The 26,416-nt window shown below is 65.1% G+C and overlaps 7 protein-coding genes across 7 annotated transcripts; 3 read left to right on the plus strand and 4 right to left on the minus strand.

The window, feature by feature from the left end:
- The first annotated feature begins 24 nt into the window (after positions 1–24).
- Positions 25–6,346, plus strand: CHLRE_16g682251v5 (uncharacterized protein). The gene is made up of 4 exons (XM_001698876.2): positions 25–1,031; positions 1,213–1,722; positions 1,895–3,421; positions 3,618–6,346. Exons 1-4 carry the CDS (start codon positions 90–92, stop codon positions 5,826–5,828), a joined length of 5,190 nt encoding a protein of 1,729 aa, XP_001698928.1. The 5' UTR covers positions 25–89; the 3' UTR covers positions 5,829–6,346.
- A 2-nt stretch (positions 6,347–6,348) lies between these two features.
- Positions 6,349–9,714, minus strand: CHLRE_16g682363v5 (uncharacterized protein). The gene is made up of 10 exons (XM_043071461.1): positions 9,436–9,714; positions 9,068–9,226; positions 8,735–8,828; positions 8,401–8,490; positions 8,095–8,229; positions 7,816–7,869; positions 7,608–7,666; positions 7,275–7,371; positions 7,056–7,109; positions 6,349–6,816 (listed from the first exon to the last, which is right to left on the minus strand). Exons 1-10 carry the CDS (start codon positions 9,597–9,599, stop codon positions 6,382–6,384), a joined length of 1,341 nt encoding a protein of 446 aa, XP_042916255.1. The 5' UTR covers positions 9,600–9,714; the 3' UTR covers positions 6,349–6,381.
- A 154-nt stretch (positions 9,715–9,868) lies between these two features.
- CHLRE_16g682475v5 (uncharacterized protein) lies at positions 9,869–15,104 on the minus strand. The gene is made up of 12 exons (XM_043071465.1): positions 14,694–15,104; positions 14,384–14,458; positions 13,996–14,190; positions 13,606–13,699; positions 13,115–13,204; positions 12,750–12,893; positions 12,243–12,355; positions 11,724–11,768; positions 11,491–11,544; positions 11,285–11,360; positions 10,865–11,010; positions 9,869–10,642 (listed from the first exon to the last, which is right to left on the minus strand). The coding sequence occupies exons 1-12, from the start codon at positions 14,759–14,761 to the stop codon at positions 10,297–10,299; spliced, it is 1,446 nt and encodes a 481-aa protein (XP_042916256.1). The 5' UTR covers positions 14,762–15,104; the 3' UTR covers positions 9,869–10,296.
- A 48-nt stretch (positions 15,105–15,152) lies between these two features.
- Positions 15,153–16,754, minus strand: CHLRE_16g682587v5 (uncharacterized protein). Its single transcript, XM_001698822.2, has 2 exons — positions 16,519–16,754; positions 15,153–16,088 (listed from the first exon to the last, which is right to left on the minus strand). The coding sequence occupies exons 1-2, from the start codon at positions 16,561–16,563 to the stop codon at positions 15,819–15,821; spliced, it is 315 nt and encodes a 104-aa protein (XP_001698874.1). The 5' UTR covers positions 16,564–16,754; the 3' UTR covers positions 15,153–15,818.
- Positions 16,755–16,854: 100 nt separating this feature from the next.
- On the plus strand, positions 16,855–21,716 carry CHLRE_16g682699v5 (uncharacterized protein). Its single transcript, XM_043071472.1, has 7 exons — positions 16,855–17,095; positions 17,326–17,965; positions 18,153–19,433; positions 19,685–19,872; positions 20,016–20,100; positions 20,322–20,415; positions 20,539–21,716. The coding sequence occupies exons 2-7, from the start codon at positions 17,528–17,530 to the stop codon at positions 20,583–20,585; spliced, it is 2,133 nt and encodes a 710-aa protein (XP_042916257.1). The 5' UTR covers positions 16,855–17,095; positions 17,326–17,527; the 3' UTR covers positions 20,586–21,716.
- Positions 21,717–21,718: 2 nt separating this feature from the next.
- Positions 21,719–23,264, minus strand: CHLRE_16g682811v5 (uncharacterized protein). The gene is made up of 4 exons (XM_043071475.1): positions 23,138–23,264; positions 22,706–22,849; positions 22,504–22,619; positions 21,719–22,284 (listed from the first exon to the last, which is right to left on the minus strand). Exons 1-4 carry the CDS (start codon positions 23,165–23,167, stop codon positions 21,840–21,842), a joined length of 735 nt encoding a protein of 244 aa, XP_042916258.1. The 5' UTR covers positions 23,168–23,264; the 3' UTR covers positions 21,719–21,839.
- A 100-nt stretch (positions 23,265–23,364) lies between these two features.
- On the plus strand, positions 23,365–26,406 carry CHLRE_16g682923v5 (uncharacterized protein). Its single transcript, XM_043071478.1, has 2 exons — positions 23,365–23,736; positions 24,169–26,406. Exons 1-2 carry the CDS (start codon positions 23,453–23,455, stop codon positions 24,170–24,172), a joined length of 288 nt encoding a protein of 95 aa, XP_042916259.1. The 5' UTR covers positions 23,365–23,452; the 3' UTR covers positions 24,173–26,406.
- The last annotated feature ends 10 nt before the right edge of the window (positions 26,407–26,416 follow it).

Here is a 26,416-nt window from a genome sequence, read left to right on the forward strand (position 1 = left end):
GAGAGCTGTATTTTATAGCCTAGTGATGGCTGTAAGCTAACATATTTTTGTGTACGTGGGTGATCTGCCAGCAGTGCGTCGTCCGCAAAATGTCGTCCGCTCGGGAACGGGGCAATGATTACTTCCGGCGTGGGGAACATGCAGCAGCGCTGGAGGCCTACACGCAGGGGCTCACTGGGCCACCTCGAATAGACGCGAAAGAGCGGGCCTTGCTGCTCTGCAACCGTGCGGCGTGCAGCCTTGCCCTGGGCCAGACGGCTGGTGCGGCTGCCGACTGCCGCGCCTGCCTGGAAATCGAGCCCGCCAACTTCAAGGCGCACTTCAGGCTTGCCAAGTCGCTGCCGCCTGGGGACGAGGCCGCTGCGCCTGCAATCGCGGCGGCGGTGGCTCTGGCCGGCCCCGAGAACCGCACCCCCATGCTTGACACCTACACCGCAATCCGCACAGCCACCGAGGTGTTGCGCGAGCAGCAGCGGCGTCAGCAACAGCAGCAGGACGGCACGGCGCCAGCGGCAGGCGGCGACGCTGGTGCGGCTGGTGCTGCCACAGCCGGGGTTGTGCTGCTGGCGCTGCCGACTGCGGTCGAGCAGATTGCTGTTGCGGGCACCTGGGGCGAGGTGGAGGCGGCGGTTGCGTTGGGCAAGCAGCTGGTGGTGCTGCGGCCCGGCCGCTACAGGACCAGCATCGCGGCGCCCGGGGGGGCTGGTGGCGGCATGATGCCCGGGCTGTTTGGCATGATGGGCCTCATGCGGGGGCGGGGCGGCGGCGGAGGCAGCAGCAAAGGCGCCGGCTACACGCTCCTGGGCGTGGGGGCTGTGGAGCTGTACTCGCCGCCGGGGGCCGGGCACGCGCTGTGGGTGACGGAGGATCACCCGCCCGTGACGCTGGTGGGGATGCGGCTGGTGGGCGGTGGCCGCGCCGCGGTGTGCCTGTCGGCGCCGGAAGCCGCGGTGCAGGCCGCGGCGGCGTCGGAGGTTGAGCCGGAGCCGCAGCTGACCATGTCATGGTGCCGTGTGGTGGACTACGACGAGGTGGGTGGTGTGCCGGTGCTCCGTGGGCCATAGCTATCTTTGCCGTGGTACGGGAATGCTGAATCCTGGAGGAATACGGGCTGTAAGAAGAGAGTAGGACTGAGAGCGGTGTGGTAGCTAGATGGGGGGATTGGACGCGCCAATTGCAAGCTGCTGCTGGCTGCCATTGTCCCGCTCGCAGGTGGGCGTGCTGGTGGTGGGGCCGGTCGCGGCGCGGCTGGACCGCTGCGTGTTCGCGCGCAACGCCAAGCAGGCGGTGGAGGTGCGCGAGGGCGGCTCGCTGGCCGGCCACCGCCTCGCCATCGCCGACTGCCGGCAGGGCGTGTCGGCGTACGGCGGCGCGCGGCGGCTGGTGCTCACCGACAGCCTCATCCTGCGCGCGCTGAGCGAGGGCCTCCTGCTGGCAGGCGGCCACTCCAACGCGGCCACTGCAGCGCAGCTGGAGATGCTGGGGGGTGACAAGCCGCCGCCGTGGGCCACGGGTTTGGGCGCTGACATCTTCAGGACGGCAGATGAGCAGGCCAAGGAGCTCGGCTCGCGGCTGAGTGCGCGCGTGGAGGGCTGCGTGGTGGCGGGCTGCGGCCAGTTCGGCGTGTCCGCGGACAGCGGCACGCAGCTGCTGCTGCGGCGCTGCCGGCTGCTGGGCAACGACCCCATCCAGCTGTTCATCAAGGGGTGCTCGGACGTCACGGTGGGTGGGTGGGTGGGTGGGTGGGTGGGTGGGTGGGTGGATGTACCGTCGGGTACGCTACGACGTGGGTTGGCACGTGGGCAGGTTGAACCACACCGCATGCCGCATGAGCGCCGCGCGGCGTGTGGAACCTTGTGGGCGCCGACCTTTCTGCTGTTGGTGCCGCTTGCAGGTGCTGTGCTGCCAGCTGAGCTACTCGGGCGCCATGTCGCGGTGCGAGTGGTACTCGCGCACGGGCCTGCCGTCCTCGTCGCCGATGCGGCGGCAGTGTGGCGTGCGCGTGGGCGTCAACTACGGCGCCTGGGTGCGGCTGGAGGGCTGCGCCTTCGCGGGCCCCGACCCAGCGGACCTGGCCATCTTTGAGGAGATGCACGGCCGCGGCGCCCAGATCGCCGGGACCAACACGGGCCCCGGCGCAGCGCGTCTGGGCATGTGGTCGCGGCCGGTCAGCGCCGCGCGCAACAGCTTCCACGCAGCCTCGCTGGGCGCTGCGGCAGCCAAGGCCGCAAGCTCCAAGAGTCGGTTCCCAGGGGATGCGGAAGTTGAGGGCTCAGCAGTGAAAGAGGAGGAGGGGGATGAGGACGAGGGCGGGCGGGCAGGCGAGGGCTTCGGCGAGGAAGAGCGGCTGCCGAGCCTGAAGGCGCTGGCGGCGCGGCTGCCGGCGTGGGCCCTGGATTCCGCTGCGAGTGGCATTGGCGGCAGTGGCGTGCCCACAGCCTCAGGGGCAGCGCTGCGGGCCTTCCCGCCGCCGGCCATGCTGCAGCGCACCGGCTTCACCTTCCCGCAGTCCGCCTGGTCGCCCACCGCCCACCAGTTCTACGCCATCGGCAACACCTTTGGCTACGACGTCACCGGCGGCCTGCTGCAGCCGCCTCCAGCGCCTCCTTCAGTGGTGCCTGCCGGCGATGACGTCAACACGGCGGGTGGCGGCGGCGGCGGCGGCGATGTGCACGTGTTGTTGGGCGGTTGCGGCGACATCCGCAACCTGCTGGCGACTGCGCACGCAGTGCTGGGCAGTAGCAGTGGCAGCAGTGTGAGGCGGCTGACCATGACGCTCAATGACGGCAACCTGGCCATGCTGGCGCGCAACGTCGTGCTGTTGCACATGGCGGCGGAGCAGCGGGCGGCGCCGGCGGCGGTGCTGGCGGCGTGGGCCAACCACGGCCTCAGCGCGGCACACGCGCACCTGGTGCGCTGCAGCCTGCGCGCGCTGGCGGACGAGCCCTGGCCCCACTGGCTGTCCGCCGCGGAGGAGCTGGTCGAGCCCAATGGCAAGGGCGACGGCAGTAGCAGCGACGCCGGGGCTGGCGCCGACGGCAGCAGCAGCAGCACGGCGCGTGAGCTCCGGCGGGCGTTTGCGGCATGGGCGGACTGCACGCTGTCCCTGGAGGCGCTGATGCGCATGCGGGCGGACCGGCGCGGCCTGGACGGTGGCGGCAGCGGCCAGGCGTCGGAGGCGGCGGTGGAGTTGTCGCTGGCGGCTGTAGCAGCACAGCTGGGCGCGGCAGTCGCAGCCCGGCTCAAGCCCGAGGTGGCGGAGTACGTGCGGGCGGGGAGCCTGCGCATGCCGGCAGGCGACGTCCTCGGCGGCGGCGGGAGGGCGGGTGCGGGTGGGGTTGGTGCGGGGGGCGGGCGCGGTGCGGTGGAGGTGACGGAGGCTAACCCCACGCTGCTGCTGGCGCCAGAGCTGCAGTACACAGTGAGTGGTGGGGCCACCTCTGGACCGACACATGCGGCTGGTACTGTCTACCGCCGCTCGTTGAGGACAGCGTTTTGCTTCTCCTTGCCTGCGTTTGCCTAACCTTGGTATGGTCTCCACCGTAATGGTTGTGCCTTGCCTTGCATTCCTGACACTTTGTCATGGTTCTTATGTGTGTGCACACGCGCGCCCACAGGTGTACTTCTCCTCCTCCATCCTGCGCGCCGTGGCCCTCAAACCCGGCAGCGCCTCCGCCGCCGCCGCCGGCTCCGCCGCCACCGGCCGCCTTGCGCCGCTGCTGCTGGAGGCCCTGGCGCCGCAGCTGCAGGCGGTGGTGGAGGGCCTGAGCGGCGGCCGGCTGCGGGTGCGGCTGCAGCGAGGAGACATACTGGCAGCCCTGCTGTCCGCACCAACACCCGGCCCCGGGGCCCACGGCGGCAGTGGCGGCGGCTATTTCGACTTCATTGACTGCAGCAATGTGGCAGACTATGTGTCCCTGCCCGCACTGCTAGCCGCCGCGGCGCCACTGCTCAAGCCGCCTGCTGCTACTGCTCAACAGCAGCAGCAGCAGCAGCAGCACCCCGGCAGTCCGGCGCTGCTGGGGAACTCCCGGTTGCGCTGCGAGAGCATTGTTGTGTACGGGGCCGAGTGTGTGCAGCAGAAGTTGCAGCGGGCGCTGGGCAAGGCCGCCGGCGGCAGTGGCAGCAGCAGCAAGGCGCCGACGCCGGCGGCGTTCGTGGCTGGTCAGCTGGGCGGCATGTCTCTGGCGGCGTTCTGTGAGGCCAGCGGCATGCGGTTGTGCGGCGGGCAGCAGCTGGAGGGGCGGCCGGACACACCCGCTCTCAGGCTGGAGTGGGCGGCGGAGGCGGCGGCAACGGCAGTAGCAGCAGAGCCTGTGCCTGAGGCCGGCAGTAGCAGCAGCAGTAGCAGCTGGCTGACGGCGCCACGGCTGCTGCTGGAGCTACTGCCGGTGTGCCGGCAGCTGCTGGTCGCGCCTACCAGCGGCGGCGGCGTGCCGGTTGCGCCGTCACCGCTGGCGCTGGTGCAGCTGGCAGCGCTGGCGGCGCCGCCGGCCGCGCTGGAGCCTTTGGTCCGGGCGCTGGTGCGCTGCGACGCCAGCGGCGTGGCGGGGCTGTTCAAGTGGGAGCTACAGCTACACGCCGCATTGCAGGCCGCTGCTGCTGCCGCTGCGGCGGCAGCCAGCACCGGGGCTGCGGAGACGGAGGCTGTAGCAGGCACGGCGCAGCAGGGCCAGGCGCAGCGGCGTTCGGCGGCATCGGCTGTGCGGTGGCTGGAGTACGCGGCGGACCCGGGGTGGGACCTGGCCGGCCGCGACGACGACCCGCTGCTGCTGGCCTTCAGCCGCAAGCCCCTGCCGCGTGGTGTGTCGCTGTCGCTGCAGCAGGCGCTGGGGCTGCAGGCCGACACGGCAATAGCAGCCGGGGGCGCTGGTGGCGGAGGCGGCAGAGGTCCGGCTGTAGCAGCGGCTGCTGCGGCGGTGGTGAAGCAGCTGGTGGCGGGTTTCTCCTGGGATGAGGCGCAGGGGGTGGCGCACGTGGTGCTGCCGGCGGCCATCACGGAGCAGTGCGGCAGCTGGTTCGTAACGCTGTGCTCGCTGGGCAGCAGTAGCAAGGGCGCCGGGCCCGCTGGCAAGGCCGCCGCCGGCAGTAGCAGCGACTCGGCGCTGACTGCGGTGGGGGCTTCCAAGATGGTGCTGGCGCTGAAGGAGGTGGAGGGCGCGGCGGCGCCTAAGGCCCCTGTGGTCTGGCGACGCCGCCGCTGGGCCGCCGCCGCTGACGTCGGCAGCGGTGAAAGTGGGACAGCGGGCGAGGACGTGGCCCTGCTAGAGCGCGCAACTGCAGCTGCTGCTTCTGCTAATGGTGGTGGCGGTGGCGGTGGTGTCCCCGTCTCTGGTGGAGCTCCGCAGTGGCAGGCGGCCATGCGCCTGTGCACGCGGTCTGTCGGTGCCCCCAGCAACACAGGTGGCGGCGGCAGTGGCAGTAGCAGCGGCAGTGCCTGGCGGCGGCAGCAGTGTGTGGCCGTGGACCTTCTGGCGCCTTCTGCGCCGCTGCCGGCCGCTGACCGGCTGTGTGTGGACATGGCAGTGGAGGGCTGTGAGCTGGTGGTGAGGCTGAAGCCACTGGCGCCCGCGGCGGGCGGCGCGTCAGGCAAGGCAGCGGGCAAGGGCGGCAAGGCCAAGGGCAAGGCGGCCGCAGGCGGTGCTGGGGGCGCGGCGGCAAGCGGGGAGGAGGCGGCAGACAGCGCGGGTGGAAGCGGCAGTAGCATTGATGAATTTCGGCTACAGCTGCCGGCGCTGGGGCCGGGTCGGGCCTACAGCGGCCGGGTTGAGGAGGTGCGGCTGAGCCGGCGGCTGGGGCTGCTGTGCGCGCTGGTGCCAGTGGAGTAGCTAAAGAGGCCGTGGTCTGTAAGGTTGAGGCGGTAGGTGCGGTGATGTGGCTGAAGCGATACTTTGGGCTGTGTGCGGCGTTTGAGTAAGACTTCGCGTGCCGAGAGGACGTTGGGCGTGAGGCGGCTGTGGGATGTAGCGGGTCGTAATGATCGTGTATGGAATTGGATGCCAAGAGGCCGGTGCATCGCACTGGCACGGCCGTGCTGTACGAGATATATATTACCGTATGGTACACATCACGCAGCAGAGTCACTGAAAGGACTCGTGGTCTGCTGTTTGTCACCCTATCCGGCTATCCAAGCCAGTCGCGGCGCAGCAGCAGGCCAGCACAGACCGCCGGCGACACACAGCCACACTCAAGCCGCCATACAGGTATACACAGCTGGGCCTCCCGGGAACTTCCAGCCTGCCAGCAAGTCAGCGATGTCTCGGTACGAGAAACTTGGCGTTCTACCAGCAGCGCGCTCATCCATTGAGGTCACAAATTGAATGTTGGAGTCTGGGAATACTCTGTAAACTATGATATTACGGCAACCCTGCCTCATTGCACCTAGTGCCCGCCTTGCACCTTCGGCAGCCAGTGTGGCCTCCATGACCCAGCGGCCGCCCCACCGCCCCCGCCTCCTCGCAGCCTCACAGCGCTTGCGCCCACCGGTTTGGAATCCCCCGTCGCCGCCTTCCCACCAGCAGCGCCATCTGCCTCAAGTGCACCTGTGGACACACGGTCCTGCCCCGGCTGCCCCTGCTCCTGCCCTTGCTGCCCCTGCCCCTGCTGCCCCTGCCCCTGCTGCCCCTGCCCCTGCTGCCCCCACGGCTCGGGCCCGTAGTGGAACACCCTGCCGCCACAGAACCTGCTGTGCGGGGGCAGGCGGGACTTGTTGTGCGGGTCCAGCCCCGCGTACGCCCACCAGTCCGCCAGCGGCCGCGCGCTGCCCATGCCATAACGGTAGCCGCGGGGGCCGCCGCCGCCCATTATGGCCTTGACCTGGAGGGGGAGGACAAGGCAGGCCAGGGGCGGGTGTCAGGGGTGGGTGTAGGGGCATGCGCGGGTGTAGGGGTAGGGACAGGGGCAGGAGCAGGGCGGGGTGGCAAAGGGGGCTCAGCTGCGGACTGGGTGCTGGCGCCATGGGCGGGGTGGCAGCGCCAGCTGCACCCGGCGGCCTTCTGTGCGGCTGTGGGTCAAACGTGCAGGTCTGACGTGGCAACACGCGGCGCTGCCCTCACCCGCTGCAGCACCTCGCGCTGCTTCCGGTGGTAGCTCTGGTCGTGCTCAAAGTCCTGCGCCGCGGGTGCAGTGCAGATGTCAAGTCCTCTTTGCACCGCGTGTCACGCATGCAAGGACTCCCGGTTCTCTTGCCCAGGTCGGCTGGACTGCACCTCCCCCTGCATGCTGCCGCCCCCGCCCCCAATATACCACGGCGCCCACACGGCGCCCGCCCCCACCTGCCAGTACTTGGGCGCCGCCAGTCGGCCGTAGTGGTGGAAGGCCACGTTGGCGTCGGGCGTCAGGAGCTGCCAGCCGCTGGTCCACAGCCGGGCGCTGCGTGTGTGTGTGTGTGTGTGTGTGTGTGTGTGTGTGTGTGTAAGTGTGTGTGTGGCGGGGGGGGGGCGAGGCGGCGCGAGCTGGGAAACCGCGGCAGACGGGCGCGTCTGACGTGCATGCGTGCAGGGTGCGTGTGTACGCCTGCGGCCACTGCCAAGTGGTGCATTCAAACCCTCCACAGTACCACAATTTGTCTTGGCCCCTCCCCCCCCCCACACACACCGCACGCCCACCTGTACAGGTACTCCTCTCCGTGGAATAGGAAGTCCAGTGTGGGGTCGTATGGCACCTCCTGTGTGTGTATGTGTGTGCGTGTGTGGTCGATGTGGTATGGCTATAACCAAGCGAGCCTCCATAGGAAAGACGGGGGTGAACAGCGAGGCATGGCCACGTAAGGAAGCTCTCAGCTAGTTGGGACCTTGTCGCGACGCATGCACGCACCTTCATGACCGCTGCCGGCGCGAACATGAAGCCCCCAGCCGCGAACGGCACAGGCTGCAGGCATGAGCAACAGGAGCGGGCGGGAACACGTGTAGCACATGACCATGTCGGCGCGGACGCGTGCGGCCACAAGCCACGGCCCCAGCGGGTGCCTTCGACTCCCATCCAGCGCCCAAAGCTGAAAGTTGCCCAGCCACCCACCCACGCACCTGCCCAAAAAGCCTACGCAATGTCTGAGCTGCCCACCCCGCCCAAGAAGTGATGCCCGCACGCACGCACCCTGAACGCGCCGCGTGCCGGCACCTCCCCCAGCGCCGCCGTGAAGCCCACCACGCCCTCGTGCGGCAGCCAGGCGGCGCCGCACATGACCGGCACACGCCGCTCAGCCGTGTCCTCCACACTGGCAGGGTAGTGCTGCGAGCGTGCGCGCCATTGGAGTGCGGAGAAGCGCGGAGGCGCGGAGTAGAGTTTTATTTAGGAGCCTTGCGCAGGGGCAGAGTGCATGGCACCAAGCCGTAGTCGTGTAAGCGTGGTCATGCGTGCGAGAGGTCAGTGGGTGTGTCGGTACGGCGGCGCGGCACGCACCGTGAACACGGGCCGGCGAGTGGGCGCGGCCGCGGCCATGCGCAGCAGCTCGTCGTCCCAGCCGCGTGTGAAGTTCATGTGGGAGTCAATCTGCGGCAAGCATGCAGCAGCAACAGGGAAGCAAGCAGCGGGTGCCTCGTACACATGCACGCGTGGCTGCAACCGCACGCATGAAAAGAGGTCCAGTAGCGCTGCACAAGTACACATTGGCTTGCCCGCCCCTTGCCAACCCCCCCCCCCCCACACACACACACACACACACACACACTGCCAGCACCACCAAACCCCCCAACCCACACACCCACACACCCCACACACACACACACTGACGCACCTGCAGCAGGTAGTCCTGGCCGCCGTACAGGGAGGCGGCCTGGTGCCGCGCCAGGGTGGGGCCTCGCGCCTCGCGGGCGGCCAGCACCAGCCGCCTGCAGGGCCCAGGGGGGGGAGCGGGGGTGGGAGGACGGGGGGTGCACGAATACGTGTCACAAGGTCATACAGGTGAGCTGTATGCTCAGGTGCTCACGTGTGCGTGCGGGCGTGTGTGGCTCCATGGGACCGCGGTAAAGCGGTGGCGGTAGTGGGGCAGAGCAGCAGCCCTAGAGCGCCGCATGCCGAGGTGGCAGCACGCACAGCACCAGTCACCGTTCGCCTGCCGTTCACGCACCGGATGTTGCGCTGGTGCGGCTCCAGCAGCGGCCCGGGCGCCTCACAGCGCTCGCCCGCGCCGCTGATGTTGCCGGCCATCACGTAGGCCACTGCGCCCACGAACACGCGGTGCGGGTGGGCGGCGGCCGTAAACAGACTCTCCAGCGTGTCGCCACACCTGCAAATGTGTGTGTGTGGGGGGGGGCGGTTGAGAGGGGCGCACCGGGCAGGCGGCAGCAGGGCCTCTGTGTCGTAACAGGTGCATGGTGGTATTGGCCTATTGGGAGCGGCTGCCCAGACTGCGCCACCGCGGGGAGTCAAATGATCACCCATGTGGCTGGCCCCCCTGCCGGCCCACCCCCCCAGCACACCCTCTGCTGTACCCACTGGCTGTCGCGGTAGGCGCCAATGGACACGAAGATGGTGGCGTTGGAGCCAGACGGCAGCGGCGGCAGCTGCTGCTCTCCAGCCGCTGCCGCCGCCGCTCCCTGCGCCGCCCATGGCCGGGGCGACCGCCTCAGCGCCGCCAACGCGACAATCGCTGCCTGCATCCAAAAGGGCTTGGGCAATGGCTGACTATAAATGATCGATAATTTACGCACCAGCGCGGCGACCAACAGCACCAGCCGAAACGTCGAGAGTCGGCGCCACGACAGTGCCTTCCTGACCCTCTCCATAGTGATCAACGGTGGCAGCTAAGCATCAATTGACTGAGCTGCGACCTGCTTCGACCTGCTTCGACAAAGCGCAGAATGCGCGCGACGACGGGCCCGCGGGACCGCCGCCGTCCATACAAGTAGCGCGAGCGGTGGGCAGGGGCAGCAAACGGGAAAATTGCAAGACTTGGCATACGGTGATGCGATCTGTCTCGGAAGCAATCGATGTAACTTCATCGAGTTCATCCGTGCCCAGCCCCCCTCCCGCCCTTTCTCCCCGAGTCTGAGTCCCCTCTGCTCTGACCACTTCCGCAATTCCTCATGACCTTCAAGTTCCTTGGCGCAGCACAAACGAACCCAGGAATCCTGTCATACCCTGATCACCCACGGCCCATCAGGTCGAAGGCCCCGATGCTCCGACGGCTGTGCCCTCTTTCACATGCTACCGTAATCACAATGCACTTACGAGTCCCTATTAATGCCATGACGTTACGCCAGCAACGAATACCAATTGCCTCAGCAAGATCACTGGAAGCTAGCTCCCAATCACCACAGGGAGGTCACAGACGCCCTCGCACATGCATGCCTCCACCTACGGGCCCCTGTCACCGCCCGCCGCCGCCCGCTGCCGGTCGTACACGGCCTGTGCCCCCGCAACCGCCTGGCGCCCCTTGGCCAGCGTCCGCTCGCTGCCTGAGCTGCCGCCCGAGCCACTGCCGCCTCTGCTCCTGTCATGGCGACCTGTAGCTCTCCGCTTAGTGCCGTGCTTGTCATGTGTACGCTGTGTGTGGCTCGCCCTTGCCGCCCCGCTCAAATCCGATCCCTCCGACCCCCCTGACGCGCCCTCTGCCGCCTCCTCCGCCTCCTCCGGCTGCTGCTGCTGCGGCTCGTCCTCGCCGGACAGCAGCTTTACGCCGGCGGTGCCGTACCGCAACGACCTGCGGGGCGCGGCGGCCGCAGATGCGCAGGGGTTGGGTGGGTGGACGGTGGACGGGACGGCAGGGTTGTGTGGCAGCATTGCGGTGCAAAGCATTGCGAACCCGTGTTGTGGCTCCTGTTGCCCGGCACCCACCCATGTTGCGGGACCGGCTACACTAGGGCCAGTGTTCAGCCGTCCGCACACACCGGCGCCCCGGCCGCGCGGCCGCGCGCGCACTCACTCGCAGAACTTGGATCCGTCGGCGCCCGTGTGCGTGTCCGTGGGATCCAGCCCCGCGTACGCCCACCAGTCCGCCAGCGGCCGGGCACTGCCCATGCCGTACTGTGTGTCGGGGCCCGTGTAGCTGCCCGACATGAGCTGGGCCACCTGAGGGAGTGGGTGGTGGGCCGCGGGAGAAGAGGGGCAGGGGGCACGGGCATGGAGTTACAATTCCAGGATTCAAGAATCTCGCGGCTAGCCAGCGGCAACACGCGATGCGGCACCTCCATCTTCGTGCCTCTACGTGTGGAGATGACCGGTTGATCGCTATCAGTACGGTACTACTACGGTAGTACGGTATACAGGTATGGGTGGCACACGGGTTTCACGCATCAGGTCCCGGCTTCCGGGTCTCCTGCGAACCACGCTCCCCCGGCCTCACCTTGCGCAGGCTGTCCCGCCTGCTGTCGCTGTACTCGGGCCGCGCCATCAGGTCCCGCCAGTACTTGTTGCCGTACCTGCTGGTGGGCAGGCGGGGGCGGAGGCGGAGGCGGAAGAAGGCTTAGCATTCTTCAGATCTTGACAGAGTATGCAGTGCGGCTAAGAGGCCACTTGTTGAGGAGGAGGGCCCATATGCACTTCTTGCACCTGCTAGACGCGGAGTGGGAGCCGCCGCGTGCGTAGTTGTGGTACAGCACATTCCTGCGGGTGCAGGAATGGTGCGGGAGCGGCAGGCGGCGTGTGTTGTAGGGCCAGCAGATCTCGGTCGCTGCCCCCTGACGTTGCTTCACAGGACCAGGGGCGGCACATGCTCAGGCCCAAGCACTCGCTACAGAAGTCTTCGTCAAGAGAGCGCACCTCCCCCCCCCGCCGCCACTCACATGTCCGGCGTGTACAGGTCCCACCCGGACGTCCACAGCCGGGCGCTGCAACACACCGGGGAGAGGGCAGTGGTGCCAATGGCATAACCGTACGTCAGCGCCCCTCAACGGCGCCACGGCGAAAGAGCCTGCGCTGCTGCCCACCTGGTGCTCGGCACCGCCGCCTCCTCCCCACCCACACACCGAGCCCCCCCGCCCGCCCCCCTCGCCACCCCAACGGGGCTCCGTGGCGCCGCCGCGCCCGTGTGCACTGGGACCAGTTAGCAAACGGTACAATGCATGCGCGAGTTTTGTCTTTCAGCAAAATTTTGTACAAGCCTTCGTACGCGCTCATGTGCAGTAGTAAAGCCTCTTGTCAACAAGTCAACGGCGACGCCGCGAAAACGACGCGGCTTCGCTCTGGTCATCAGTACACCACCACTCACCTACGCCTGATGCAGTAGCCGCTGCTCCCTGTTCCCAACACCCTGACCCTGTTCCCATTGCCTGAACCTCGCAAACCCCCCTCCCCGCCCCCACCTGTACAGCTCCTCCTCCCCGTGGAACAGGTAGGATAGGCCGGGGTCGTGCGGCACCTCGTGCAGCACCGCCGCCGGCCCGAACAGGAAGGCGCCCGCGGCGAAGGGCACCGGCTGTGTGTGCGTGGGAGAGGACACGTGGGAGCGAGGGCACACGTCACCGCCGCCACCACCAGCAAGTATGAGCAGCACGCGGTACTCGGCGCGGAGCAGCCGCAGAACCAGTGCGGGCCGCGTCTGCGCAATTACAGCATACCTATGGCTGGTCAAGGCCAACCCACGCCGAGGCCGTGTCATCACCGCGGCCGCTGCAAAACACCCTTCCATTTCTACCCATACGTACACTGTGTAGCCGCACCGTGACACGCCCCGTTCCCCTTGTACTCTCCAAAGACTCGCAGCACACACACACACACACTCGCACACACACACACACACATACCGGTACACACGCGCCACCCTTGCCCTCCCCGGCCCCTCCGACCCCTCGTACGTCCGGGCTCCTCACCAGGAACTCCCCCGGCTGCGGCGCCGGCTCCAGCGCCGCCGCCAGCCTCAGCACGCCCTCCTCGCCCTCGCCCGTCAGCCACGTGGCGCGGCAGGTGACCGGCACGTCCGTGCTGCTGGTGTCCTCGTCCGAGGCGGGGTACGTCTGTGCAGGCCAGCAGGGGGAGCAGGGCGCGGCCAGCGAGCAGGGCAGGACAGTCGTTTGCGTGGTGTCCTGCGCTTTGTGTTGCTGTCGTCTAGTCGCTTGGTGAAATCGTGGCTGCAGCAACAACGCAGCCTTGCCCAAGTCCTGGCCACAACACGTACACGCGCACGACGCACGCGCCCGGTACGCCTGCCCAAACCCGCACAAGGCTCCCGGCGCACAGTGATGAGGGGCTTCTTGGACGGCACGGACTTGATCATACGCAGCAGCTCCGCATCCCAGCCCGCAGCGAACGTCATGTGCGCGTCGATCTGGAGCATGGGCCGGCGGCAGGCGCAACAACAATAGCATTTGAGCTTGAAGGCAGGAGCCGTGGAATCGTGGTCTTGCCTGGCGGCTGCTGCCGGGCACTCAGGGTCTCCTGCACACCGATGCCCCAGCTTCCCCGGAGCCAGGCATACGCACCACACGACCCCCGCCCCGCCCACTCCCCCCTGATTCCGTCCGGCTTGGACATATGACCCCATAAAGGTTGAGGCCAAACCTCCTCCGCGCTCTGTGGGCTGGTTCTGGGTCTTGCTTGGGACTGAAATAAACAACCCCCCTCCAGATGAACGGCTACACACACACACACACCCCTCGCCCCGCCCATTTCACCCCCACCCACTTCACCCCCACTTCACCCCACGACTTCACCCCCACACGCCCCCACCTGCAGCAGGTACTTCTGGTCCCGGTGCAGCTTGGCGGCGTGGTGGCGCGCCATGGACAGCCCCCGGCTGAGCGTGTGGTTCATGTTGATGCGCCTGGTGGTGCATGCCGTAGGTGAGTAGGTGGGGGCGGGGGGTTACAATCATGATTTAATATGAAGAAGCGAAGTTGTAGCCAGGACCAGGGGGGATGGAATAGCCAGAAGCAGGTGAGGCGGAGCCGTGTGCCAGCCTTCAACGCACGGAAGCAGGCGGGGAACGGCAGCGAGCACCTCGAACCACTCGCCCAACCTGCACTACAGCCCACCCCACCACGTCCACCCGCTTGCCACAACTCAACCACCACCTCCCCCTGCACCCCCACCCCCTCGCCCCCAACCCCCTGCACACACCGTATGTTCTGCTCGTACGGCTCCAGCTGCGGCGCCTCGCAGCGCTCGCCGGAGCTGGTGTCGCCAGCGGCCGTGAAGGTGACCACGCCCACGTACACCAGCTCGGGGCGGGCGGCCTTGCGGAACAGGTCCACCAGCGTGTCCACACACTCGCCGTCGCGGTAGGAGGCCACGGACACGAAGATCGTCTCCATGCTGGAGGGGAGGGGGGTCCAGGCATGAAGAGTTAGAGGAAGGCGATGGGGAGAGGAGCGGGGAGAGGAGTGTGGACAGGGGTAGGGGGCGTGAGGGTGAGCGGGCCGGCGTGTGGGCCGGGCTGTGGGAGGAGGGCAGGACGGGCCAAGGTGGCCCCCGCCCGGCCCGTAGCCATCCGTCGTGGTGCGCGCACCTGTTGTGGTGTATCCACAGGAACAGCGCGGTGCAGGCGATGATGAAAAGGAAGGCGGACAGGAACTGGCGGTCACTGCGGAAAGTGTGCAACATTTTGGGGAGGGCTATCACAGGTCACTGACGTTTGGGCGTGCGTGTGTATATGTCTTGGCAAGGCAACCCTCCCGCAAAGAGTGCCGGTAATCCATGCCCTAGATGTCGCTCTTGCCCCTGGCGCTGCCCTCGCAAGGCCCGGCCGGACAGGCAGGGACAGGCGTCGCGGCCGGCAACCCCCGGGCAGGCGCGCGAACCCCCCTGCCCTCACGCACGTCTTGCTGATTTGTGCTAACGCGCGAGCCTCCGCTGCCGCGCCCGCTGTAAGCTTTGGTGCACGCATTCTTTATAGACGGGCAGAACCGACTAGCCTTTAGGAACCAGACTCCGGCATTGTGTTTGCTCGGGTTGCTTGCAACTTATTCCGCTTCTGCGGCCGAGTTGGGTTATATGACTTCTGCAGCTGCAATGAATTTTACACTGTCAAACTTGCTTCGTTGGATGCCAGCGCGAACAGTAAACAAGACTGTTGCAGTCAGAGCCAGGTGAAGGTATGTGATACTGCAGCAATGAAGCACTAGCAAATGGGTGATACTATTACTGTAACACGCGGAACGCTGCAGCCTGCCAGGTTGCATGGCTGTGAAAGCTTTCAGTTGGCGGGAAATGGTCACTACCGAACTCACATTTCGGTAATCTTTGAGAATTTGCATTGTAAGCATGCGGCATGGTTGACGTCAAGGCGTTGCTCGGGGTCGTGGGGGATGTGGATGCGCGTGGGGTTTGGCACGCCCCAGCACGTCCCCCCTGGGATGGGACAAGTGAGTATCAGCCGAGAGCCGGACGTCAGGGCCCGTACCGCACCGCCACACACGGCGGATTACTTGCAACAAAAAGCAACTCGCCATTACACTTATCATTGCAAGTCCGTAAGTCGCGGTCGGAGCCCACTGATTTTGGCGAAGGACTTTGACATCTGCACAACACCTCATCCTCGCGCCCTGGCTGCATCCATGCAAGCCAGGCATGACTGAGCCATACGCCCATGCCGTGATACAGTGGTATACCCACTGGCACCTATGCGCCACACGTAACGGCCCTGTTGCCGCAGGCATCTGGTGCGCCACTGGGCCCCTGCTTCATACGTTCTGTGGCCGGTGCTTGCTGTCACGTGAGTGCCGATTATCATTGCCGACATCCCTTGGTTTGCCAACACTATCCTTTGAGTCATGTTCAGCGCTTCTTCGGCGGCCTCCAGTCACCACTACAGTCTACCGGCTTCTACCTATGCCTATGCCCACTGGCCGCAAGCCAGCTCGTGACCACACGTCCACCATTTAACCAAGCGTAAGCGCTGCGCCAGCTGTGCCGCAGCTCTTGCCATTCGCCTGTGCACCCGTCTACTCATTTGCCCTCCCTAACCCCGAGTCGCCAGCCGCCTCAGATGTAACTTGCTCTCCCCCCTGCTCCGCGCGAAGCTGAGACATCCGCTCCTTATCGGCCTCCCGCTTTGCCGCCCACTTTTCGTGGTAGCGCTTTTGCCGGGGCTCGCGCGTCACCTTCTTCTCCTCCTTGAGGCATACCGACAGGTCCCACGTAATCTCTGAGCATACACCAAAGAATTTCCGGTAAGGATGCTCTTTGCGGCATTGTACAAGCGCCTCCATGTACTGAAGAGAAGGAAGGGGAAGAGGGAAACATGAAGGATGTCAAGGCAAGAGGCGGAAGGCGGACCACGGGACCAATCTCTTATGGTTGCGGTGGTGGTGCAGCCCCAGAGAGGTCGCTATGCCCCCGAGCTGTTTGGTCATGGTCATGCGTCTGAGCACTAGCCGCGTTTAAGTGGCTCGAGGCAAACCAGCTCAGTGCGGGCAGCTGTCCACCCTGCGTGCTTCTGACGGCGTCGGCGTGGCATACCCCGGAACGGTACCGCGGCCACCACGCGAAACAGCTAGATGCAGCCCCTCCAGCCCGTGTCAACAGGCGGGATCAACGTGAGAGACTCCTTCCACTGGTCCAACAAACAGCGCTGCACTAGAACCGACTCGGGCCCTGCTTCCGAGTCCTAGTCCACATCCATCGCGCGCTGGGCTCGCGCACCTTTCCGCACATTGGGTGCTTCTCCGGTATAAGCGCTGGATGCATTCTTGCGCAGCTGGCTCCCTAGCTACCTGAAATGCTAATCGCGCAGCGAGTAATCGGAGATGGCAGTGTGCCGCGAAGAGCGCTGGACTTGCAGTTGCAGAGTGCCAAATTTGTCCAAATGTGGTTTGCTATGAGTACGCGCTTATCAAGAATCAGCTCAAGGCGCCAAAGCCATGAACAACAGAAAACCTAGCAATCGAGCAACGATTGAATGCATCACCCTGAGCGTCACTTGTGGGCCAAGGCTGCTAAAGTTGACAGTGCATTAATTATTTCAAGCCATCTAACAAGCTTACGGAACATGCCCTCTGTTTTGGAAACTGGCCCTGCACGAATTCGCCCGCTTTCTTAGACATACCTGCTGTATTCACACTATAGCTTAAGATAACAAGAATATAGCGTCTAAATAGTCACAATGCTCGAATCTCCAGGCGGGCCGCGACCGCATACGCGAGATTACAACTGAGCGCAGCGTAGCAAAGCTTGTGTGTGGCAATTGGATTGGGACTGGAGAGCAGCGGCTCGCAGCAAGGTGGGAAATGGGTGCTCTCCGTGGCACGCGGCGACAAATGTGGCCGGACTTGTACTCCGTGTAGCGTCTTGTTTACAATTGTAATAAAAATCCTCAACGTGCTTACGGGCGCGGGAAGTGGGCCATGGATAATTTCCGTCGACGACTTTTGTTTGGGGGCTAGCCTTCGGCAGCTACCTTGACATGGTTTAGAAACTGCAGCTGTCGTGACAGCGACCTTGTGCCCGCAGGCAGCGATTCTTCGCAGCGAAAGGGGTCGGGTTCAGGCTGAGCCGGCAGGGGTTACTTCAGCGTCGGGCTGCGGCAGATCCACCTGCAGCCGGGCACACGTCCCGGGGAACGCAGCCACTGACTATCATACAGGGTGGGCTCTGTCAGCGCACCAGCAGTCGCCAGCCGGGGCGCCAGAGCGAGCGCTGAGCGCGCGGCAGGATGGTGCTGGGATTATTGTTCCGCCGCAAGGCGCCAGAGCCGGAGGCCGCAGCACCGCCGCCCGTGCCAGCGGCCAAGGCGCCGCCGCCGCCGCCGCGCACCGACAGCAGCGATGACGCTGCCGAGCTCAGCGTCGCGCGGCGGCAGGGCTCCCAGGTCAATCTCAACCGGCTGCTGAATGCCGCGCCGCACGGCCTGAATGCCGTCCTGAAGAAGAACACCATGGACTCCGACCTCACAGCCAACTTCACGCCCACGCCGCCGTCACAGCCACCGGCGTCGTACCAGCAGCAGCAGCAGCAGCAGCGGGGGGAGGGGTATGGGGACGACGTGCCGGCGCCACGCGGCAAGGGTCGTGAGCGGCGGCGCTCCATGACCATGAGCGAGATGGTTGCCAACATGAACAACATACACTTGGGCCAGGCCGCCATGATCATGGTGAGGGGCGCTCCAGAGGGGCAGGCAAGGGGGCGGGAGAGGAGGCAGGGAAGAAGGAGGAGGAGAAGGATGGGGAGGAGGAGGGGTTGGGGAGTGGTGGGGGATGCCATTACCGTTACCCTGCTTACCGGGCGTGAATCCCCGCTCATCACACCGCACGCTTCCGCTCAAACCAACTCTCCGACAGATGCCGCAGCGCGCGCGTCAGGAGCTGGGCGGCGGGGACCCCAGCGGCCAGGCGGCGGCGGCGGCGCCGCGATCACGGGCGTCCGTACCTCAAGCCATGGACGCCTCGTCCGCACTGGGCAGCGGCGCCGCGCTGGCGGGCATGCGCGGACTGGAGCGGCAGCCGTCCATCATCCGGGAGGCCATGAAAATGCAGCAATCGCAAGGCCAGCCGCAACAACAGGGACAGCAGGCGCCGCCGTCAGCGCAGCTGTCTTCTCCGCAGGTCCACTCCAGCGGCTACAGCCGCAGCAGCGCGCACCACTCCCACTCCCACCACCACGGCCCTGGCGACGGGCTGCCCTCCGCCAACCTGGCGCAGCTGGCGGCCGCACTGGCCGGCCAGGGCCCAGCGGAGCGCGCCCCCGCCGCCACCCGGCCGGGCGAGCGCCGTGCCTCCATGCTGCTGCTTCAGCACAGCCTCGGCTCCGTGGCCAGCGGCGGCGGCAGCGGCAACAGCCGCTCCTCAGTCATGGGCGGGCCCGGCACGGGCGCGGCGCTTGGCGCGGCAGGAGCAGGCGGCGAGCGCGGCGGGCTGCAGCAGCAGCAGCTGGCGCCGCAGCCGCCGGTAGCGGGCGGCGGCTCAGTGCGGCGGTCGGACCAGGGCGAGGCCTTCCGCATGCGGGCGCTGGCGCCGCCGCAGGCCAATCCCATGGAGGTGGTCATCAACAATGTGCGGGGTCTGAATCGGTCCTGGAACGCCGGCGAGGAGGGCGGCGGCAGCATCAGCGGCGGCGTGAGTGGCGGCGGCGGCGGCAACAGCGGCAGCGGCGGCTTGGGCGGCGTCTCGCACTCGGGCTCGGGTGCGGAGCGGCAGCACCAGTTCGGCGGCGGCGTGTCGGTGGGGGTCAGCGGCAGCGCCAGCCATGGGCAGGGGCGCGGCAGCCACGGGCAGGGGCAGAGCCACAGCGCCAAGGACATGCGGTCTCGGGCCATGCGAGGAAGCTACTCGGGCAGCAAGGGGCCGGGCGGCGGCGCCGACACGGCCGGCAACAACACAGAGGATGGCGAGGCCGTACGGCCGCCTAGTGTGTCGGCACACGCCACTGCCCCCGGCAGCACCACCAACGACCTGAAGCTGCCCAGCATCAGCGGGGCGCTGCCGCGGGTCCGGCAGTTGAGTGATGTGAGCGGCGACGGGCGAGGCGCACTGCCAGGGCTGCCGGGCGGCGCGGGCAAGGGGCAGCTGTCGCAGGCGGACGTGGCGGCGATCACGGAGGCGCTGGCGGCGCAGCAGAACGACGTGAGTGATGGCGGCTATGAGGACGCGCGGGGGGGATAGGGAGGATGGGGGTGGTGGGGAAGCGTGGGCAAAGATGGGGGCAATGGGATGAAGCAAACGCGGCGTTGGAGGGCGGCGCTGGATGGGTTGGGGCACTGTTTTATCATGATTACCATGGCGCCATGCCAGGTGGCACTGCTGTGCATGCTGCAAGCCACAACGCCCTGGATGAAATCCTTAAGGCCCAGCTTTGTGTCACTCTTCTGCCGCAGGCTGCCCGCATTCGCGCTGCGGCTCTGCGCAAGATGGACACGCGCATCAAGCGCACCGTCATGGACCGACACCTGGGTCCGGAGGACAGTGGGGGCGGGGGAGGCGGAGACGACGGCGACAGCAACTCGTACGGCGGCAGCAACGGCCGCACGCACTCCAAGCTCTCGCCGCAGCCCCATATGCAGCGGTAGGTTCGGCAGTGGCAGTGGCTGTGGCACAGGCAGGCCGTGCATGCTAATTGTTTGTATCCCCGGATGTCCGAGCTTTCGCTTTTGTGTCGCGTTTGTTTGCGACGTTTGCACACGCGCACGTGCACTCGTTTGCTCGCAGGTCGCCCCTGAACCGGCCGGTGGGCGTGCAGCCGCACATGAGCGTGGCGGAGAGCGCCGTAGCGCGGGCCAAGGCACGACTGCTGGTGAGCCTCTGGGGGGTCGGTGGATGGGGGAACGGTACGGCAGGGGTTTGGGAGGAGGGGCCGCGGGGGCCCCGTGGAGAGGCCGCGATGGGGCCGCGGCGCCGGCGGTCTGTCATGTGCTACTGCTACAACAGCTTGCGTGGTGCGTTCTGGCCTGCTTAGCATGTGGCGGTTTTGTAGCAAGCATTTGGGTGCTGCCGCTGCGGCGTTTGCGCTCGCAGGAGACGGAGCAGGAGACGACTGACGAGCTCAACCAGCTGCGTAAGAACTCCATCATCGGGCCCAATGGGCTCCTGCCCAATGGCAAGATTCCTGGTGAGTGCCCGCTGCTGCTGAGCCCGATTGGATCAGGCTGTTCGGGGTTGTGATTGCGGTGCTTGGGTGTCGTGCTTATGTCCAGGCGATCTCAGTAATTGTGTTGCTTTTCATTGCGTGCAGCTGACCTTTTGGCGGACCCTTTGCCACCGCCGCGTGGGCGGAGGTAGCAGCAGCGCAATGGCAGCGGCTTCGGAGGTGGCTGGCGACGTGGCGAAGCGCAACAGCGGCAGAGCTGCTTGCGCAGCGGCAACAGAGCTGCTTACCGTAGCGACATGGCGGCATGGCGGCTGGGAGTGACAACAGGTGGTGGCGATACGCGAGAGGAGGGAGAGCGGCACGCTTCGGGGTAATTGCTGTTGTTGGTGTAACCTGATGCCGCAGACGCGGCGGAAATGCGCATGGCGGCTCAGACCCCTGCATGCATTGGTCACCAAGCGTGTGGGTTGGGTCGTGCATGCCTGTCTATCACATGCAAGCCAATTGCCAGCATGCATGAAGCGAAAGAACGTGTGGTCGAGGAGAAGCGCGCGTTGTGGACGGGGGTGCGTGTTGCCCGGCGTGAGCACCAACACCGACGTGTGTCCGGCTGTGCATTTACTTGCGAACGGGGGAGGGTTGCCGTAACATGACAGCGCCAGGATCAGCTTTGTGTGCGCGTGACCACCTGCAACACCAACTAAGGATGCTATGATTACACAAGATTGACTCGAATTCAGTAACCGACGCGTGCGTGCCAGGGGGCACGCGCTGTACAGTGCTGGGATGCGCCGCTGGAGTGTTGAATGGTGGTGTGGTGCGGTTGACACTGGCTTTGCTCGAGAGATACAGTTCGCGTGTTGCTGTGAGGCTCGTTGCTATACGTTGTGTGGCGCCGAAAGGTGTTCGCGATGCTCAAGAAGGCGGTGTGGAGTGGCGGAGCGGGATGCGCATAGCATCTCATCTACATTGGGAACTTGGACGGCAGGTTATGATATCTTAGTGCTACGCAACAAACAGCAACATCAGTGGTGACAATCACCCCTGGTGACAATAGCATTCGGTTCTGTTTCGGGGCGTAGCGATTGAGCTATGTGAGGCACTCAGTATGGATGGGATGGGTGTGAGCCATTGTGACGCGGCCACTGACACTGGAGGGTGGGCTGGCGCATGCTTGGGCGCAACTTGGGCCGTTAGGCATTTGCGCGCGGTAGGTGGGGGATTTGTGTGTCGACGGTAATCGACAAACCAGGCGTGCATGGCCTGTTGCATGGTGTTCCCCATCGCTGCAATCCATGGGCCACACAAGGCTCACACTGGCTCATACTCCGTTGCGGCTACTGTTGGCGGCCTTCTAGGCCGCTCCACGCCTCCTCGCTCGCAGCACGCAAGAGTGCATCATGATTCTCCCGACAGCGCCATCGATCCATGCCAATGACCGCGCGCTAACCCAGCCGCGCTCGCCAAGCAAGCCGTCCAAAGTTGTTGCGGCATTGTGGTGAACAGCCTGCCGCCGTTCCCTGCGTGTGGGGACCTGCCTTGGCAGCCGCAACAAGGCTGGCCAGCAGCTCGCTGCTACTGCTGCTACTGCCGCTGCCCGCTCCACCATCAGCGCCGCTGGGCCCGCCACGGCCGCCAGCACCCGCATCAGCTGCTGCGAGGCCGGCCAGGTGCGCGGCGCGCACTGCCTCAGGCCGCCCGGCGGCTGCCGCAGCGTCCGCGGAGGACAGCGCGCGTGTGGGCGCCAGCGGAGGCCCCTGGTCTATGGCGCCGCCGGCGGCCCGCAGCAGCCTGCTGCTGCTGCTACTGCCGATGCCACCGGTGGTGGAGGCGGTCAGGGTGGGCAGTAGCAGGTCCACACTCTCGGCCGTGTCGGGGTGGACCAGCAGCCTGGACGACCAGCAGGTGACGACGTGCGGACACATCATAGCAGGCAAACATAGCAGACACATTTAGACACATCACCACACAAGGAACGTGCAAGTGAGCTCACAGCATGTCCAGGTGGCCAATGAGGTGTGCCCAATCACTAAAAGCCATCGGTATGTGTGCCCGAGTTCATTGCTCAAGCTCTCCCCCTTTTCCGCGCCAAGCAGTCGCCCCACGCACCTGCCTCCCGGCTTGACCTCCACCATCGCCGCGAAGGTGGGCATGTCCTTGCGCTCCAGCCGCGTCTTACTGCCGCTGTTGCTCTCGCGCGCCGCAACATCTCCGATAGTGACCACCTGCGCCGCATGCGCATGTGCACCAACCTACTGCAATATTGCCTACAAGGGGAGGCGAAGCCAAAGACCACTGCCATGACACACACGTGCGTCGGCCCTTTACGCATCTCGATGCCGCCCAGCAGCGGGTTGAGGGTGTGGTTGCGAAGCAGCGCCTTGAGGCTGGGGCCGTGGGTGGTCGCCACCAGCATCACACCGCGCTGGGCGATGCTCTGGGCAGCCAACACCTCCTGCAAGCAGCAAGTGTGTGTGAGCCGTGCTGCACCACTCCACGTCTCCACCACTACTTCCGCACCAGAGCGCAGAGCGACCAGGGGGGGCGACAGGGGGATTCTCCCCCCTGTCATGTGGGAAAGCTCCTCCCCGCAGGGCCGCAAGGGGGGGGGCAACACAACGGTCCTGGTGCCCCCGCTACGCGCAGCGCGCCAGGGGGGGGGTCGACAGGGGGGCGCAGGGGGGCTTGCCCCCCCGCGAACGAAAGATCGGATCCCCCTCCCCAATGCGTTCACGGTTCCTGCCCCCGTCCCTAGGCGGCAGCGCGGGGGCATCCGGACCTAAAAGCCTCGTCAAGTAAAGACGGTCGACGGGCCGTCGGTTGGGTAAGGTCGCCTCGCGGGAATGCGGGATTGACGGGTCGCTGCGCAAGGTCGCCGTGCAAGGATCCAACGCTACCGTAGGTCTTTTGCAGATAACCCGAAGTTCACATTAGCTGTGTCTCTCAGTTATCGCGCAAGCTACGTTTTTGCTAATTCTCACGCTTAGCCGTTAGCGTTGCGCCTTTGTCTTGCTGTTACGCTCCGCAGGGCCCCCACACTACCGTTCTAGGATTTGTAATGGATAACGGCCCCATAGTTTCGCTGTTCAGCGGCTCTATGCTGATGGCGTTCTCAGCGGGCATGTTCGTGCACCAGCATCTGACCGCTTCCGCTCAAGCGGAACAAGTAGAACGCGTCAAGGCGGATGCGCAGCAGGAGGTGGAGCGCGCCAAGGTGGAGGTGCAGATGGCCAAGCTGGAGGCGCAGATGGAGCGCCGCTTTGTCGACGTGATGGTTCACGCGGACTATGACGCATGGCGAGCGCGGCTGGGCACGGTGTTGAATGAGCACAGCAAGAACAAGTGAGTCCTGCTGGCTGCATGTGCGGGGGAGCTGCTGCGGCTGCTGGCGTCAGATTCTTTGGCGCCAAGGAGGAGTCTGCGGGCGTATGATATGATGGGGCGTTCGGGCCAGGAGGTTGCGATACGTGAGCTGCCACTGCTGCCGCTGCTGCTGCTGCTGCTGCTGCTGCTGCTGCTGCTGCTGCTGCTGCTGCTGCCGCTGCTGCTGCTGCTGCTGCTGCTGCTGCTGCTGCTGCTGCTGCTGCTGCTGCTGCTGCTGCTGCTGCTGCTGCTGCTGCTGCTGCTGCTGCTGCTGCTGCTGCTGCTGCTGCTGCTGCTGCTGCTGCTGCTGCTGCTGCTGCTGCTGCTGCTGCTGCCGCCGCTGCCGCTGCCGCTGCTGCCACTGGTGAACAGACCCCGCCCTTGCCGCCCTTGCCGCCTTCAACGTTGCAGGTGAGGCGCCGTGGTGCTCACATTGGATGATGGAGACAGCAAGCAGTCGAGAAGCAGTCTGGCTGCGTGTGTCAAGCCCTGGAGGATCCCCCCTGGCTAGTGAATGTTGACTTGTACGACTTGGCGTTAAGCCCCAGCGTCTGCCTACTTGTAGTAATCGTCAAATTGTCATGTTCTAGCCAGCCAATTGATGCATCGCTTCGCCCTGGTCGCTGCCCAGCTGCTTGCGACCGCCAGGGCAAGTTGAGGGATGGATGGTTGGCTTGCGAGCAGGTGGATGGCATATGCCGGTTCTGCACGGCACAACAGTATCAATAATTTTGTGTGGCATTCGTAATGGCAATGCAGCTGAAGGGACAAAGAGCTCATATGGCGCACACTTTCAGTTCCGAGGGGCTACGGTGACAATAGGGAATAGCAATTAGTAATACGTGGCGCTCGCGGTTTGCGCCAGTATGGTACTTTTTCGCAGGCACAGGGGCTCTGAAAATTGACATGTGGGGGCCAAGCAAGGGACTGTCCATTCAAGCAAGCTTTGATCTGGAGGGCTGTTCGACACACGTTGTGGACACTGCATGTTGCAGACAGGCGGGCAGTAGCACTGCACATAAATGTGGGTTGCATCCGGTGGTGCTGATGCAAGGAAGTTGGAATATAGGTTGCATTGAAACTTGGCACTTGAGAATTGCTAGCTGGATGTGAGATTTAACACCACCCCTCCCCACGCGTGCAGGGGTCTCTGCGGGTAACAAGACCATTTTGCACACAGAACTTGCTGCTGGTGGTGCTTTGTGTGCGGACATGAATTTGAGGTGCTCCTGCGCCTGGACGTGCGGCGGTGATGCAAATGGTGGGGCTCTGGCTGATGTCTGATTCCCACACTACCGTTCTAGGATTTATCAAGGATATCGGCCCCATTGTAATCCGCATCCATAGTTTCGCTGTTCAGCGGCTCTATGCTGATGACATTCTCAGCGGGCATGTTCGTGCACCAGCATCTGACTCTGTTCGGACAAGTGGAGGCAGTCAGATGCTGGTGCACGAACATGCCCGCTGAGAATGTCATCAGCATAGAGCCGCTGAACAGCGAAACTATGGGGCCGATATCCTTGATAAATCCTAGAACGGTAGTGTGCAATAGCGGCAGAGCTGCTTGCGCAGCGGCAGCAGAGCTGCTTACCGTAGCGGCATAGCGGCATGGCGGCTGACAGGCGGTGGCGATACGCGAGAGGAGGGAGAGCGGCACGCTTCGGGGTAATTGCTGTTGTTGGTGTAACCTGATACAGCAGACGCGGCGGAAATGCGCATGGCGGCTCGGACCCCTGCATGCATGCATTGGTCACCAAGCGTGTGGGTTGGGTCGTGCATGCCTGTCTATCACATGCAAGCCAATTGCCAGCATGCATGAAGCGAAAGAACGTGTGGTCGAGGAGAAGCGCGCGTTGTGGACGGGGGTGCGTGTTGCCTGGCGTGAGCACCAACACCGACGTGTGTCCGGCTGTGCATTTACGACCGGGGGAGGGTTGCCGCACCATGACAACGCAGAAGCAGCGCTTGCGCCAGGATCAGCTTTGTGTGCGCGTGACCACCTGCAACACCAACTAAGGATGCTATGATTTCACATGATGATTGACTCGGATTCAGTAACCGACGCGTGCGTGCCAGGGGGCACGCGCTGTACAGTGCTGGGATGCGCCGCCGCTGGAGTGTTGAATGGTGGTGTGGTGCGGTTGACACTGGCTTTGCTCGAGAGGTACAGTTCGCGTGTTGCTGTGAGGCTCGTTGCTATACGTTGTGTGGCGCCGAAAGGTGTTCGCGATGCTCAAGAAGGCGGTGTGGGCTGGCGGAGCGGGATGCGCATAGCATCTCATCTACATTGGGAACTTGGACGGCAGGTTATGATATCTTAGTGCTACGCAACAAACAGCAACATCAGTGGTGGCAATCACCCCTGGTGACAATAGCATTCGGTTCTGTTTCGGGGCGTAGCGATTGAGCTATGCGAGGCACTCAGTAAGGATGGGATGGGTGTGAGCCATTGTGACGCGGCCACTGACACTGGAGGGTGGGCTGGCGCATGCTTGGGCGCAACTTGGGCCGTTAGGCGTTTGCGCGCGGTAGGTGGGGGATTTGTGTGTCGACGGTAATCGACAAACCAGGCGTGCATGGCCTGTTGCATGGTGTTCCCCATCGCTGCAATCCATGGGCCACACAAGGCTCACACTGGCTCATACTCCGTTGCGGCTAC

This window comes from Chlamydomonas reinhardtii, chromosome 16 (genome assembly GCF_000002595.2).
Source record: "Chlamydomonas reinhardtii strain CC-503 cw92 mt+ chromosome 16, whole genome shotgun sequence".
Classification (NCBI taxonomy): domain Eukaryota; kingdom Viridiplantae; phylum Chlorophyta; class Chlorophyceae; order Chlamydomonadales; family Chlamydomonadaceae; genus Chlamydomonas; species Chlamydomonas reinhardtii.